At 48.5% G+C, this 14,764-nt stretch overlaps 1 protein-coding gene across 1 annotated transcript; it reads right to left on the minus strand.

The window, feature by feature from the left end:
• Positions 1 to 13,915: 13,915 nt before the first annotated feature.
• On the minus strand, positions 13,916 to 14,432 carry LOC132652509 (translocon-associated protein subunit gamma-like). The gene has a single exon (XM_060378611.1). It carries the CDS (start codon positions 14,429 to 14,431, stop codon positions 13,916 to 13,918), a length of 516 nt encoding a protein of 171 aa, XP_060234594.1. The 5' UTR covers position 14,432.
• Between the last annotated feature and the right edge of the window lie 332 nt (positions 14,433 to 14,764).

Here is a 14,764-nt window from a genome sequence, read left to right on the forward strand (position 1 = left end):
ACCACTGGCTGTTTCTGGAAGGACACATCAGTCAGTCAGTCATTTATTCATTCATTCACACCTACTAGACAATCTGTCCAGCTGTGCAAGATGCCAGGCTCTCTCAAGACTTCTAAAGGCAGTAAGGTAGTAGCACATGCCTTTAATCCCAGCACTCGGGAGGCAGAGGCAGGTGGACCTCTGTGAGTCTGAGGCCAGCCTGGTGTACAAAGGGAGTCCAAGACAGCCCAGGCTACACAGAGAAACCTTGTCTGGAAAAAACCCAGGGTGGTGGGAGGGCGGGGGGGGGGAGGGGGACTTCAAAAGCTTTGACTTGAATACTGAAGAATTCAAGACCAGCCTGGACAGCACAGTGAGAAACTGTTGAGAAAAAAAAAAAAAAACAGAAAGCAGCTTGTATTTATTTTGGTAAATCAGATTACTCAAGATGAATTGAAGGCTTTACCTGCAACCCTAGCATCTGAGCAGGAGAGGCTGGAGAGTCGGAAGCTTAAGGTCATCCCTGCCTGCTTAGTGAGTAGAAGGCACAGTTACGATCCTTGTTAGAAATTCCTATCCCACCTTCTGGTCAGCTTTTTCCCTCCACCCCAGGCGGCGTTCTGCGCCTCTTAAAAAACTCCACCTTGTCTCCTTATGGAAGGCTAGTTAGTCATGCTTCATTCACCCTCTTGGGTTTGCGAACTAGCACACTCCAATGCCATCACCAGGAAGATGTTTCCCATCTAACATCTCAAGCAAAGGTCAGGAAGTAGCTGTGGTTGCCCAAACAATCCCTGGTACATCCTAATACTGCCTTGGGAGCCCACAGGGAGCTTGCTAACAGCACCCTCCTGCTGTTTATCGGCCTTCCCCCCTGCCCTTCCCCACAAAGCCCTGTGTTTCAGTGGAGGCTGAGGTCTGACTCTTGGTGGTACTGTGTGGCCCATCCAAGACTTCCGGCTTCCTTGCCAAGGTGCACGGCCAGGAACAGGCAAGTGAATAATTAGGGTGAACAAAAACTGAAAAGAACTACATGGCTATCTCTAACCCACACCCCCTCTCCCCACCAACCTTCTCTCTCTTACCTACAGTTAAGGAGTCTTAGCAATTTTGGCCATGACTCTACCTTCAAACCCAAGGAAAGCTCCTGAGAGAGATGATTGAATTGTCTGTGGCTTAGATCATGTTTTTAAGCTTCTTAGCATAAAATCAGACCTATCTCTGAGGCCCAGCTATTTGACCAAATTCACTAGTTCCACTGGGGATCACCCAAAAGCCTTCATTTGGTCCCAGATACCTATTAACAATTATTAATGAAAGTTATCACTTTATTAATGAAAGCAATCACTTTGCACATTCTGAAATTTTAACCATTTGAGAGTCGTGATGATAAATGTCAGCTCTGAGCCTTGGGATCTGAACATTCTCTTCTGTCTCATCTTCCACATGCCTAAGAATTAACTGTCTCACAGGCAGGGGCTGGACAAGCTTTAAAATCTTGTAAGGTTGTAAATAACAGTATTGAATTTGCAGCTCTCTGGCCTCCGGTGAATGCAGGAAGCAGCTCAGTGGTTGAAGACACTCTTAGAAAATACAAAACAAGGTGGGGGAGAGTGCCGGAGAAAGAAGAAATGACCTTATAAGAGAATTCAAGCAAGTATTTTCCAACAGTAAAGGGAAAAATAAATAGTAAAAGGAAAGGCAGAAGGGGTTCAATGCCAGCCTTCCCGGGTTGCCCTCCAGCCACGGCTCTTCCCCGCCTTTCTCAGATCTTCCCAGCTCAGGGGGCTTCTCCTGACCTGGCCCTGGTGCCTCTTCTTGGAAAATCCTTTCCTCGCTAATAACAGGAGGAAAGGCCCAGGGTGGTCTCAGAGAAGCTCCTCCTGTAAATTGTCCTTTGACCCCCACATGCATTTGCATACGTGTGCACATGTACACACACACACATCCATAAGTAAGTGTTGTGTGTGAAGAGAGTAGCTTCCCCTTCAGAATGCTCACAGAGCAAGGCATCGTGCTGCCATGATTACAGAGATGATCTCCTGAGCCTGGTCTAAGCCGGGCGACCAGTCTGCAGAGGCCACTGCACCCTAGGGGACTCACCCAGAACTTTGGAATTCAGCCCATCCCCACCAGGCAGGCTGATGTAGGTCCTGTCCCAGAAGCCTTTGGCTTGATCAAGGCTGGAGAGAAGGCTTAGCTGTTACGGGCATTGCTATTCTTGCTCAGGACCTGAGTTTGGCTCCAGCACCCACACGGCACCTTACAGCCATGTGTAACTCCAGTTCCAGGCGACCCCCTCCCCATGCTTGCTCAGGCACCAGGCATGTGCACACATGCAGTCAGGCAAACATGCATAAAGATACATTTTGCATTTTGAAGTTAAAAATGTTAAAGAGATTAGTCATACATTTGGCCAATAAGTGGTCACCGCTGGCGCACCCAATAAGGGTGACACCAGATTGGTTCTAGAAGCATGCAGCGAACAGAATAATCAGAAGCACCAAAATCACAGCAGAAAGCCACCGTGTCCGTGCAGACCAGACCTTAGCTGCAGGTGGCTTAGATCTTCAGCAAAGACATTTGTAATGGAATTTTTGGTTTCTTTTAAAACTTGGTTATGTTACATAAATTTGTTTTTTTTTTTTTTGGTTTTTTTTTTTTTTTTTTTTTTTTTTGTTTTGTTTTGTTTTGTTTTGTTTTAATCCCAAGTGTAGGGTTTTAGTTTGGGCTTCAGTTTGTCCACAGCTGATAACTGCCTCCGGCAGGACACGGTCTTTGCTTGCCTTGTGCAGCACAGAGAGGAACTTGATCTAGAACTCTGAGGGATATAAACAGGAGAGCCCAGAAAGAGAAGTGTGGCAGCTGGAGAGACCAGAGACCCATAGTGCGGCGGCTTGGAGGAGACAGACAAAGAGAAACCTTTCAACGCAGCGGCTTGGAGGATACTGCTTGCTGTGTTTGCTGTTGCCAGAGACTGGTATAGCCCTAAAGAGGACCCATCGACCCTAAACAGCCAGAAGTAAAGGGGCCTGAACCTTCTCTCTCTTACTAGGGTTAAAGGGTTGGTGGAAGGGAGGTGGAGGCTTAAATATCCCAAATATAATAGAGTTTAAAATAAGCACAACAGACACTTCACCTCCATGGAAATCAGAAGCCGCATGCCTGCTCTTGAGCCCCTCAGAAAGACTACAAAGGAACCAAAGAACCTGGCGTTTGGGGTGCTAGGCATGGCAGAATGCACTTTTTTAGCTGCCTTATAACACGTTACAACTCCTGTCGTGAGAATAGGGGGCAGCATCTCAGGATTTCAGGGACGATTTCCAAGCGTGTTGTGACTGACCTACAATTTCCACTCTGAGCCCCACGTCCTGTCTTGAGCTACACACTATTCTGGAAGTCTTGACACCTCCTCTGAAATATGCCCATGCTGGTGTTCCCAGGGGTCCATGGCGCCCATGAAGCAGGTCCTGATTCCTTGGGAAACACAGGGACCTGCAGGCTCCCTGTCTGAAAACAAACTGAAGGGCTCCCCAGCACGGAGCAGCCCACACATGGCATTTGCCACAGTGTAAATATTTTACTCCACAAAGGAATTTGTTAGAGGCTCCAACAGGTTTATCTCTGTATTTGTTGTGCCATTGATCAGACTTCGTGAGGTCATGGATCAAGTCATTTTAGTTGAACAACAGATGGCTCATGCCTGTAATTCCTGCACTCAGGAGGCAGAAGCAGGATTGTCAGGAGCTGAAGGTTATCCCGGGCTACAGGGTGAATTCCAGGACACACTCACACACACACAGCACCACACCACACACACAAAGTGGGGGACATTATTGTCACCTTACCCTAATTTTGGTGTGCTGCTCTAAGGACAGCCTAGGGCTGTGGGTCTGTTCACTGTACTTTGAGCATCTGCTTTCCCTTTCCCATTCCCTATTTCAAAACACATCCCAGCTCTGCCCTCCTACCTTAAATCTCTGCGTCTACTACATCTTCAAATAAACCACTTCGTACCTGTCATGTCTTCCTCTACCCAGCTGACACAGAACCAGGATGGGGTGGTAGTACCGTGTAGGTACCATGACAAGATTTGACCTTTGAACCGAGAATTCTGACACAAGAACACATTTTTGTTTTGTTGGTTTTGGTTTGGGTTTTTTGCCGGGGAGGGGGGTGTTGTTGTTTTTGTTGGTTTGTTTGTTTGTTTGATTGATTTTTACATTTATTCATTTAGCATGCCTACCACAGTGCAGGTGTGGAGGTCAGGGGCTGACTCGGGAGTCAGGCCTCTTCTTCGGTCACGTGTGATCAGGTCAGGTTGTCTGGTTGGCAATGAACACCTTTCCCTTCAGAGCTGTCTCACTGCCCAGGCTGTGGGGGGCACTTGAATGTCAAGGCGATCCTAGAAAAGAGCACAGAGCATCTCTCAGAAGGCAGAACCTTCTAGGGCATCAGAGGCAGGAGCAGCAACCCTGCACCTCCTTTTACTGTCTACAGAACCCCTTCACATGTGTTGCCTGATTTTGACCGTGACACTGGTGTGTACACGTTCAGGAAAACTACAGTAAACACAGGTCTGGGGAGACGGCTTGGCAGGGAAAGGTCATCAGGACTTGAGTTCAGATATGAGTTCAGATGCCCGGCACACACATTAAAAACTACCAGAGTGCACAGCCGTAACCCCATGCTGGGAGGGACGGAGCCAGAGGTTTCCAGGAACACACTGCCCATCCGGCATTCCCAGCTGATGAGCTGCAAGTCCAGGCTAAGAGATAACCTGAAAACCGACAGAGGAAGATAGCCGCCTTCAGACGCTGTCCACACTCACACACATGCCCACGCTCGGACACACACACACACACACACACACACACACACACACCACGTTCACAATGACTTTTAAGTCATTTGTATCTTTAAGGCAATTTCTAACAATGCCGGGAAACTAAGTGTCTGTTCTCAGGTCCTCTAGACAGGTGGAAGGGGACCTGAAGCCGGGGTCTCCCCACCAGCCCCACTCTGTTGCTTCACACCGTGAGGTCCCCACAGTCAGACTTTTCCGTAGGAGGGGAGGGGCAGTTGCTTCTTCCTGCCACCAGCAGCAGGACAAGATGGACAGCTTTTCAGGAAGCCAGGCTCCCTGCAGAGGAGACCTCTGTGACTCTTTGACCCTCAGGGAACTCATAAAAGGACATGTGCTTCCTCACCCCTCCCCCACAGCTTCATTGCTCCACGTGGGGTGGGAGGAAAGAGTTGACTTCAGGAAGGAGTTGGGACCAAGGGAGGGAAGAGTGACTGCTTTCACCGACCAAGAGATGAGGTTCCAGGCAGGACCTGGACAGCGTCACACGCACACACAAACACAAACACACACACACACACACACACACACACACACACGAGCACGCATGCATGCACACGCATGACACCTCAGGGGAGTGCCTGCCAACTCCCCAGGTGGCAGCCAGTTGCTGCCCTCCCCCAAACACAGCGGCTGGGTGCCAGTTGGGAGTGGGAGGCAGAGAGTGGAAAGGCAGGTCAGTCAGATACTTAGCCCTCGCCTGGAATGAAACACACCATCCCAGGTGTGAGGCCAGAAGCCAGGTGGCTCCACATGAAAGGAAGGTGACGGTCTTTGTTTGTCGAGAAAATGCAGGGGTGGGGGGACACTCTCAGAAGACCTGTCCCTTAGTCTTGCGTGTGTGTATACATACGCACGTGTGTATACACATGTCCCTGTGTGGATGCATGTGCATACATGGGGGTGGGGACAGAGATCAACTTTCTCCATCACTCTCTATTTTTTTTTTTTTTTTTTTTGACAAACCTCTCACGGACTCTGGAGCTCGCTGGGCCTTTCCCAGGAGTGCTAGGACTGAACTCAGGTCCCCTGTCTGTTCAGCAAACCCCTTACCCTAACCCTCCTCACTTTCACCTGAAGGATATAGCAGACTCCAGCTACCTATCAAAAGCTCAGCCTTCTCCTAACACCTCAAGAGCTATCAAGGCTAGGAGGGTGAGCTTTGATAAGCAGGGTTCTAACAGAAGATGAAAGAACATGGCGGTTCACATTCGAGCGCTTCTAACTCTTTTTTCTGTGATCAAATTATCTGAAGAGATGTAGCAGACAACTTCCCCTCCTAAAGGTCTCCAGTACCCACTGGGGATGTGGCTCAGTTAGCGGAGCTCTTGCCTGTTACATGCACAGCCCTACATCCAATCCCCACCACTGAACAGGGCCAGTGAGGGACACACGCCTGCATCCCCAGAGCTCAGGAGATGGAGGCAGGGAGAGCACAAGTTCAAAGTTATCTTTGGCTACATGAGACTCTGCCTTTAAAAAGACAAATTCCAAATGCCTCTAATCATGATCAATAGATGGATGGATCAATGGGAGGATGAGTAGATGCATGGATGGGTGGGTGGGTAGGAGAATGTATTGGTGGATGCATGGATGGATGGATGGATGGGTGGACGGGTGGATGGATAGGTGGATGGATGGGTGGGTAGGAGGATGCATGGGTGGATGCATGGATGGATGGATGGATGGATGGATGGATGGGTGGATGGATGGATGGATGGATGGATGGATGGATGGGAGGATGCATGGATGGATGGGTGGATGGATGCATGGATGGATAGTGGATGGGTGGAGTCTCTGACCTCTACTTGGCTGCATGTGGGTGTGTTCACCTGAAATCTCTAGGTTTGTTTTATGAGCTCTCTGTGAGGAAGTGAAGTGGCTTCCTTAAACAGTATATTAATACTCTTTGATATTTAATAGCCAGTCTAAGACCTTTGGGATATATTTAAAAGTTTGTGTCATTTGACACCTGCCAGCTAAACAAAAGAAGATCGTTAATTAAGTTTAGACCCCTGTGCTGGAGAGATAGCTCAGCAGTTAAAGGCTAGGCTCACAGCCAAAATTTAGGGGCTTCATATCTGACCATTTAAATATGCTTAAGATAGTTCATAGAGTACGAATAACTTTAATACGAAGGGAGGTATAAAGTGAATCTAATCTAAAAATAGTCCATTTTGCTATTGTAAACACATAGTTTTCACTTCGTTGTGCTAAGCTGTGGTGTAGATTTCTAGCATATGTCACATCCAAATGGCAATAGCTAACAGTTTGTTTATAACCCAGGATTGTGTTTTTCTTTTGGGGGAAGGGGGTTCCTTGATGGCCTGTACCAGCTATTCTCTTCTGAAGACCGCTGTCCTGCTCTCTCCTGAGCCTCATCTACATCCCATCCTAGGAGTGAGCTTCCTAGCTAGGAGGGAGCTTGGAACGTCTGTAATAACGTGAGTGCCCTCCCACCCGCGCAGCTGTGACGCTTGGCCAATGGGGGGCTGAGTGAGGATTCCTGGAAGAGGCTGTGTCTGTGAAGACTGACTGACTGACTAAACCACAGTGGTGTGGAGATTGGAATGTTGCAGGTCTGGAGGCTGATCGCCTTATCTTGGGCTAGCTTTAGCCGTTGGAGCAGCCACTTGCCCACTCTGAGTCGGAACCAACATCCTGTGACCAACACATGAGAACCTTTTGGTATCTACTAACATGGCAGATGTATGCCTCCAACAGCCAGGGCCTTTGGAAAGCCTTCCCCATTTCGCTGCACCGGTCCCTGGCAGTGCCTCTCTGATGTACCCACTGATATATTTTAAACTTGCCTTGGTTTAAGATTTTTCAGTGTTCTATAAAACCATAAAACTTCATGGAACTGCTTCCACATTGGAGCATGAAGTTTGGGGTAATCTAAATCTGTATTCCTGGGCCATGGTCAGGCTCCAGAATAAACTATCTCTAAGTAAAAAATTAATATAAGTAAATAATAAAATCAAACAACAACAACAACAACAAAAAGACCAGCTAGGTATGGTGACACACCTCTTTACCTCTAGCACTCAGCAGGCAGAGGCAGGTAGATCTCTGTGAGTTCAAGACCAGCTTAGTCCACAGAGTGAGTTCCAGGACAGCCAGGACTACCGAAAAACAAACAAACAAACAAAATCAGTATTAAAGGCTATAGAGGTAGCTCAGTGGTTAAGAGTACCGGCTGTTCATCCAGAGGGCCCAGGTTGGGTTCTCAGCACCCACACGGCAGCTTACAACCATCTGTGACTCCAGATTCCAGGGCTCTGACCCCCTCTTCTGGCCTCAGCAGGCAACAGGTATACACAAGAGGCCTTAATGACAGTGCTGCCGTCAGCAATTTACTGAATTCCTTGAACTGGATAAGGCCAAAGTATCAAAGGCCTTTTTCTGAACATCACAAGGAAGAGGACAAAACACTCATATACATAAATAAGAAAAATGTTAAATGTTAAACTCAGAATTAAGAAAAGGCATTTGTTCGAAAAGTTACATGCTAGAAACCTTCCTCAGAGTCCTGGGATGGCTCTGCAGATAAAGATGGCTCCGGTTCTGATAACCAGAGTTCCATTCTTGGAACCCATGTAAAAGTGGAGAGAGTTAACCAGCTAACTGCACAGAGGTGTCCATACACTCACAAGTTCAAGTGCAATGACATGAGTACATGCCCACGCACACGTAACAAACACACAATGATAATAAATAAATAAAATCAAGTTTTAAAAACTTCTTTGAAAGGATAACATCTTTCAGTGAGCGCTACAGTTCCGGGGATACACTAAGCAAACATTTGCTGAAGGTGTAACTCAATAAATAAATAAATATATTTGGAAACATTTCTCCAAGACTGACTCCGCAGACACCAGGGCCCTACCTTGAGTCAGTCACTTCCTCTTCTTTGGTTCGTCAGCTTCATGACAGTGGTGCCATGAACGACAAGTACCTGAGGACACTCTCAGAGAGCAAGGGGTGGACACGTCTCATTTTGATTAAGCTCCATTTGTTCCCTTTTCCTTATGACTTTCAGAAGACGCCCTTTGACACTTTGGCCTTCTCCGGCTCAGTGAATTAAGTAGACTTGCTGACTTCAGTGCCAATGTCATCTAGACCTCCTAGAAACGTGAGTCACGAGCTCCCGATCACTGTACCTAGAACTTCTGGGTGCTTCAGTCACAGGACTGATTACACGGCGAAAGAGTGACGTCAGCAAGATGGAGAAGGGCCCAGACCTTTCCTTCTCAGGGACAAAGAGCTCATGGAGATAAAAGAGGCCAACGGCATGACTGGAAAACCAGGCGAGAGTGAGTGATCTCTGTTGCAGAGGGAACAGCCAGAGACCAGGTTGGCCTCTGCATGGCTGCCCCTCATTCTAATCCTACCCCAAGCACCGTCCTCACACCTCCCACACCCACCCCTTCCTAAGCTGTCTGCTTCTGGGTTTTTTATATAACATGGTGTGTGTGTGTGTGTGTGTGTGTGTGTGTGTGTGTGTATGTGTGTGTTAGTCAGAGGAAGACTTGGAGTTGGTTTTCTCCTTCCACCTTGTGGTCCCTAGAACTGAACTCAGATCTCCTAGCTTGGTGGTGTGCACATTTACAGGCTGAGCTATCTCACTGGCCCATACTGTATTTCATACAGTAAAGTGAATGTGCCTGGTGGCACTAAATAGTACGTCTACAAGCAATAAACATGGCTAAATGTACGCACTTTTCTATAGAATCTGCCTATATAGACTACACCAGCCTCAACCTGGCTGATACATAGCCAGGAGAGCCTCAACTCAGCCCTCCTGCCTAGTTCTCTAAAGACTTGGGATTGCAGGCACATGCCGCCATGCCCAGCCCTAAAATAGGGCGGTCTACACAATGCATATTTTACCAAAGTAAGAAAATGAAAAAAGCAGCATTGTGATTGACAGGTCAAGAGGAAAAACAACATCCGTGAAACATTCCAAATCAAGCCAGCTTTATAACAGTCCATACATGCGTCCCTCAGTTCTCCCTTAAACACATTTAATATCTGTGGTGAGCTTGGTCTAGATACTAATGATAACCCCATTGACTTGATGAGACACAGGGAGATGAGTCCCCTTGTCACAGAGCTACACATTCCTAAGAGTAAGGCTACCAAGATACCTGAAACAGGGGGGAAACTATTTATATGAGCCATTTGAAAAAATGAAACACCTGCCAGGCATGGCGATGCATGTCTGTAATCTCAACCCTTGAGGGGTGAGCATAAGGGTACGAGGAGTTCAAAGTCATGCTCAGCTACAGAGTGAGTTTGAGGTCAGCCTGGGCTACCTGAGATCTCATCTCAAAAACCCTCCAAATAGATAACCTTGAATAAACACTGAACTGTCAGTCTCCAAAAGGCTGTGTCAATCCCTCCCCAGTCTGTGCACTCATTGGCAGGATTCGAACCCCTTTCCGGTGCTTTCTAGAACCATTACAGTGCTCTCAAAGCACCTGGAAGCCCCGTCTCCCCATCCCACTCACTAGAACCTCCCCACACACTCTGGGGTGGTTCCCAGCTTGTCTGATGAATGCTTTCCACTAGCTGGGCCCCCTTCCTTCTTTCTCCTCTCTTCAAGATGTGTTTCACGAGAATGCCTAAAGCGGCTGTCCCCTGGCCTCATTTATTGGCTATTTCAAAGTCCAGTCATTGCTGTGAGGTTTTAACAGGCCAAAAATGATACCTACAGGCCTGTCCTGGTTAAGGTGTGGCAGGACACCGTGGCTTGAGGAGGAGCGGGCTTTCAGCTTACACTTCCAGACAATGATCATCCCTGAAGAAGTTAAGACGGAAACCTAGAGACAGGAACCGACACAGACACCTTCCGGGAGTGCTTGCTCTCCCTGGCTTGCACATTCTGCTTTCTTATAGCACCCAGGGATCACCAGCCAGGGAGTGGAACCGCCCACAGAGGGCTGGGCCCGCCCACATCAATCATCAATCAAGAAAATGCCCCACAGGCTTGCTCAAGGGCCAATCCGATGAGAGCATTTTCTTAGTTGATATCCCCTCGTCTCACATGACGCTAGCTTGGTCAACTCCGGGTGGTGGAGGGATACCAGGACAGGTTCAGGCAGAAAAACAGAGCAACTGAAGTGAATACATTTTTAAACCCTAAAATAGGGTCATCTTCCACATCGGAGAGACGATAGTTATGGCCTTGGATAAGTATCCTCCACTGAGCTTACAGTCTAACTCAATGACACCTGGCAGATGGCCTCAACCCCTTTGCCTTTGTGTTCTCGTCTGTAATGTGGAATCAGACATACAGCCACATAGGAAGCTGTAAAGAAAAAAAATGGCTGTGAGGGTTTAAGGACTCCTTAAACTATAGAAGAGGAGGTGTGCAGGAACAGAGCCTTTCTGTGAAGCCTGTATAAACATAAGCAGAAGATCAGCAGGCCCCGCCGCATTTGAAACACACGGACTAACTCTAGATGCAAAAGGGAGAGCCTGTGTAAGCCAGGTGCAACGGGCAGGCCCAGCCCTCTGGAGGACGAAGGCTGCAGGCATGAGGCCAACTTCAACTATGCATAGTTGGCTGCGAAGCAGGTTCTAAGCCAGCCTGGACTACATGGCAGTGTGCTACCGCACAGAAATGAAAGAAAGGAAGAAAGGAGGGAGGGAGAAAGAAAGAAGGAGGGAGGGAGGAAGAGAAGGAGGGAGGGAGAATAATCGATTTATCAGAACCTCTTCCTCCTCTAGATTGTTTTAAAGTTGACGTCAAAAGGCCTTACCAGCCAGGATTTTAACTTCCATTCCACTCGTGATTTCTAGCTCCTAACAGAAGAGGAAGTCATTAAGGCAGGTTACACGTGTGTCACCAACACCTTAGGATGCCGGCACAAGGGGCAGATTCCACCCCCTTTCCTGACGCCATGGTCCACGGCTGGGCTTTACCTAACAGGACACTTTTGTGCTTGAAAAAACCATCTCTTACGTTTCTGTCACATCCCCAGGCTACAGCTCTCATTAAGGAGTGGATGTTAAGACGTTCCAGTGCCAACAACTGACATCACTGAAGGACAACCCCCCCCCCAGAAGCACGAGCACATCCCTGCCACGTCCATGGCCCAGGACTAAGGCTCCACGAAGCTTCAGTGCCAATGAGCATCAGTTCATGCCTGTGCCAGAGTGCTTTCCCAGAAGACAGTGACAACTCCCAGCCTCCCCGTCCTGGGCAACGTTCTCCTGCTGCTAGTGTTCCCCAGAAGGCCTCGGCTTCCTCCAACCCCCCGTGCTTCCCCAGAAAGCCTGGCCTGCTCACATCTTTCTGTAACGCACAGCTCACAACAACAACATTACACAGCTGCCAAGTGCCAACAGCAAGTGTGTTGTCCATGGCACATGTAAAGGCATAGCCCATGCCTTGAGGGCTTGTGATGTAAGTTTGACAAGAAATAATATTTAGACAAGTCACTGATCAAGAAGCCGATAACTCAGCTGTGTGCTGTTCGCTGTCACATGTGTGCGCGCACACACACACTCACTCACACACATACTCATACACCTTAAGGACTGATCTGAAAGGAGCCAAGAATGGAAAGAGGTCAGTCAGTGAGACCCATCCAGGCACAGGGAGAGCGAAGTTGAGCAGGAGCCCTAAGGCAAGCTTTCAGGTGAGGAAAGGGAGGGCAGGAGGGAAGGGCTGTCAAGAGGGCTCAGGGCATGAGTGCTCACTGCCAAGTCCAAAGAGCCTACAAGGTGGAGATACACAACCAAAGCTGTCCTGATCACCAGAGGCTATCCAACACACGCGCATACACATGGGGAGAAAGAAAGAAAGGAAGAAAGAAAGAAAGAAAGAAAGAAAGAAAGAAAGAAAGAAAGAAAGAATTTTAAAGGAGAGAGTGGAAGAAGTGAAAAAGAAGTACAAAGGAGGGTGCAAGTCAACAGGACAGAGAGGCACTTTCTTTTTTATAAAAAATAACATTTAGTGGTCATTTTAGTGATCTATAAATTATAAACAATGTTCTAGTAATCAGAAAAGGAGCTGGACACTAAAATAAGAAACGGAGGGGCTGGAGAGATGGCTCAGTGGCTAATACCACTTTCTACTCTTGCAGAGGACGAGGGTTCAGTTCCCATCATCACATGGCAGCTCACAAATTATACACATAAAAAATAAATAAATATTTTAAAAAAAGAAAGAAACGGGCTTCAGTGACCTCACACCATCACACCAGTGAGAGCACACAAGGGAGAGCACCAGCACACCATACTACCACACACCATCACACCACACCATCACACCACACCATCACACCACACCATCACACCACACCACACCATCACCCTGCCACACCACCACTACCATGGCTAACCACAGCAGAACGAGTCTTCCCCAGCTTCCGTTATGCTCACAGACTTAGGCTAGATCAGACATCACTCTCAGTGTCCTGCTCCATGTAGGAAAAACTATATCAACAATATTTCACTGTCTAGGCTATTGGCTGCTGCGTTATTGTTCCAGGTCAGCTACCGGTAAAACCTAAGCTTTCATCACCGGGAAGACATCACTGGCTAAGAGACAGCGATACCCCATACTTCCTCCGAAAAGTGCTCCATAGTGCTATGGTAAGACATGGCATTAGCTCACCATTCCAGACCACGTGGCCAGATCCCTAAATTCAACTGAAGAGTGAACAGAGCTGCACCTGTGGGCATAGGTCCCTGCTGTTCTACACTCAGCGTTTTCTTTGACAGTTGTGAGCTGCCATGTGGGTGCTGGGAATTGAACCCAGGTCCTTTGGAAGAACTGGGCTATCTCTCCAGCCCCGCCATGCCTTTTTTTTCCCCCTTTCAACTCCTTTAATTTCAACCATCTGACATAGAGAGCCCATGAGCAAGCCCTGAATCACATTCCACCTCACTTTTAAACCTTCAGCCTCCAAACTGAGCAAACCTCCTCTGTGGCTTCCAGCCTGGTCACCCCGGTGCTTCTCCGTGTGCCGCAGGCCTCCCCGGGACCCAGAGGCTGGGGCCAGGCCCCTTGGTCCACCGGGAGCCTAGACAGGAGTCGAGGAGTCCAGATGAAGCAACTCACCGACAAAATGCAGCCCGCTGTGGGGCTGAAGCTCGTCGGTGTGAAGAAGGAAGCAGCAGTGGCCAAAGCCAGGGACAGACTGTGTAGAAGATGGAGAATGCTGTGGCTCCGTGATCGGCAGCTTCTGCCCACGATTCTCTCAGCTTTCTATCATCAGCTTCAGAGAGTTTTCGAGCTGATTCTTCGGAAACAGCAGCCTCCCTCTTCTGTGCTACCTTGTGCTTGAGGACAACTTGTACGTTCTCGGAGGCGAAGGCCACCAAGTCAGTGCTCACTGATGCCATCACGCTGCAGAGAAGAGCGGCCTGAGGAAGATCCATATGCCATAGGCTCCAGTTCAGCCAGACAGGGGGTGGCAGACACGATGGACGGGGCCCGGAAGAGCAGCCCTGACAGAACTTGGCCGACAAGCTGGGAGGAGGGGTCTTTGGGGACTGCTGCTTGGAGCCGCCTTTGGGAGCCAGGGCGGAGAGGAAGACCGGCAGCCGGGAGCAGGGACACCGGGAAGGCATGGAAAGCTGAACATGGAAACATACAGAACTCCATTAGCTCCATGACATATGCTGCGATTTTTGGAGATGGTGTCACTGCGTAGACATAGCTCACTTGAAACCCAGAGTAGCTTCAGGTGGAGACCCTTCTGTCTCAGCTGTGGTGCGATCACAAGGGTATCCTACAACATCTGGCTCTAATAAGCTATATTTTAAACGTGTGTTTATTTCAGAGGCATGAGATGTTTTGGAAACACTGTGTGTCCCCTAGAGAAGGCGTAGGCAGGGCAAAGGCGTGATCTCCTTGAGTACCCTTTCCAGTGGTCACTACTGAAAGCTCCTTAAAAACACAGT

Source organism: Meriones unguiculatus, chromosome 2 (genome assembly GCF_030254825.1).
Source record: "Meriones unguiculatus strain TT.TT164.6M chromosome 2, Bangor_MerUng_6.1, whole genome shotgun sequence".
Classification (NCBI taxonomy): Eukaryota; Metazoa; Chordata; class Mammalia; order Rodentia; family Muridae; genus Meriones; species Meriones unguiculatus.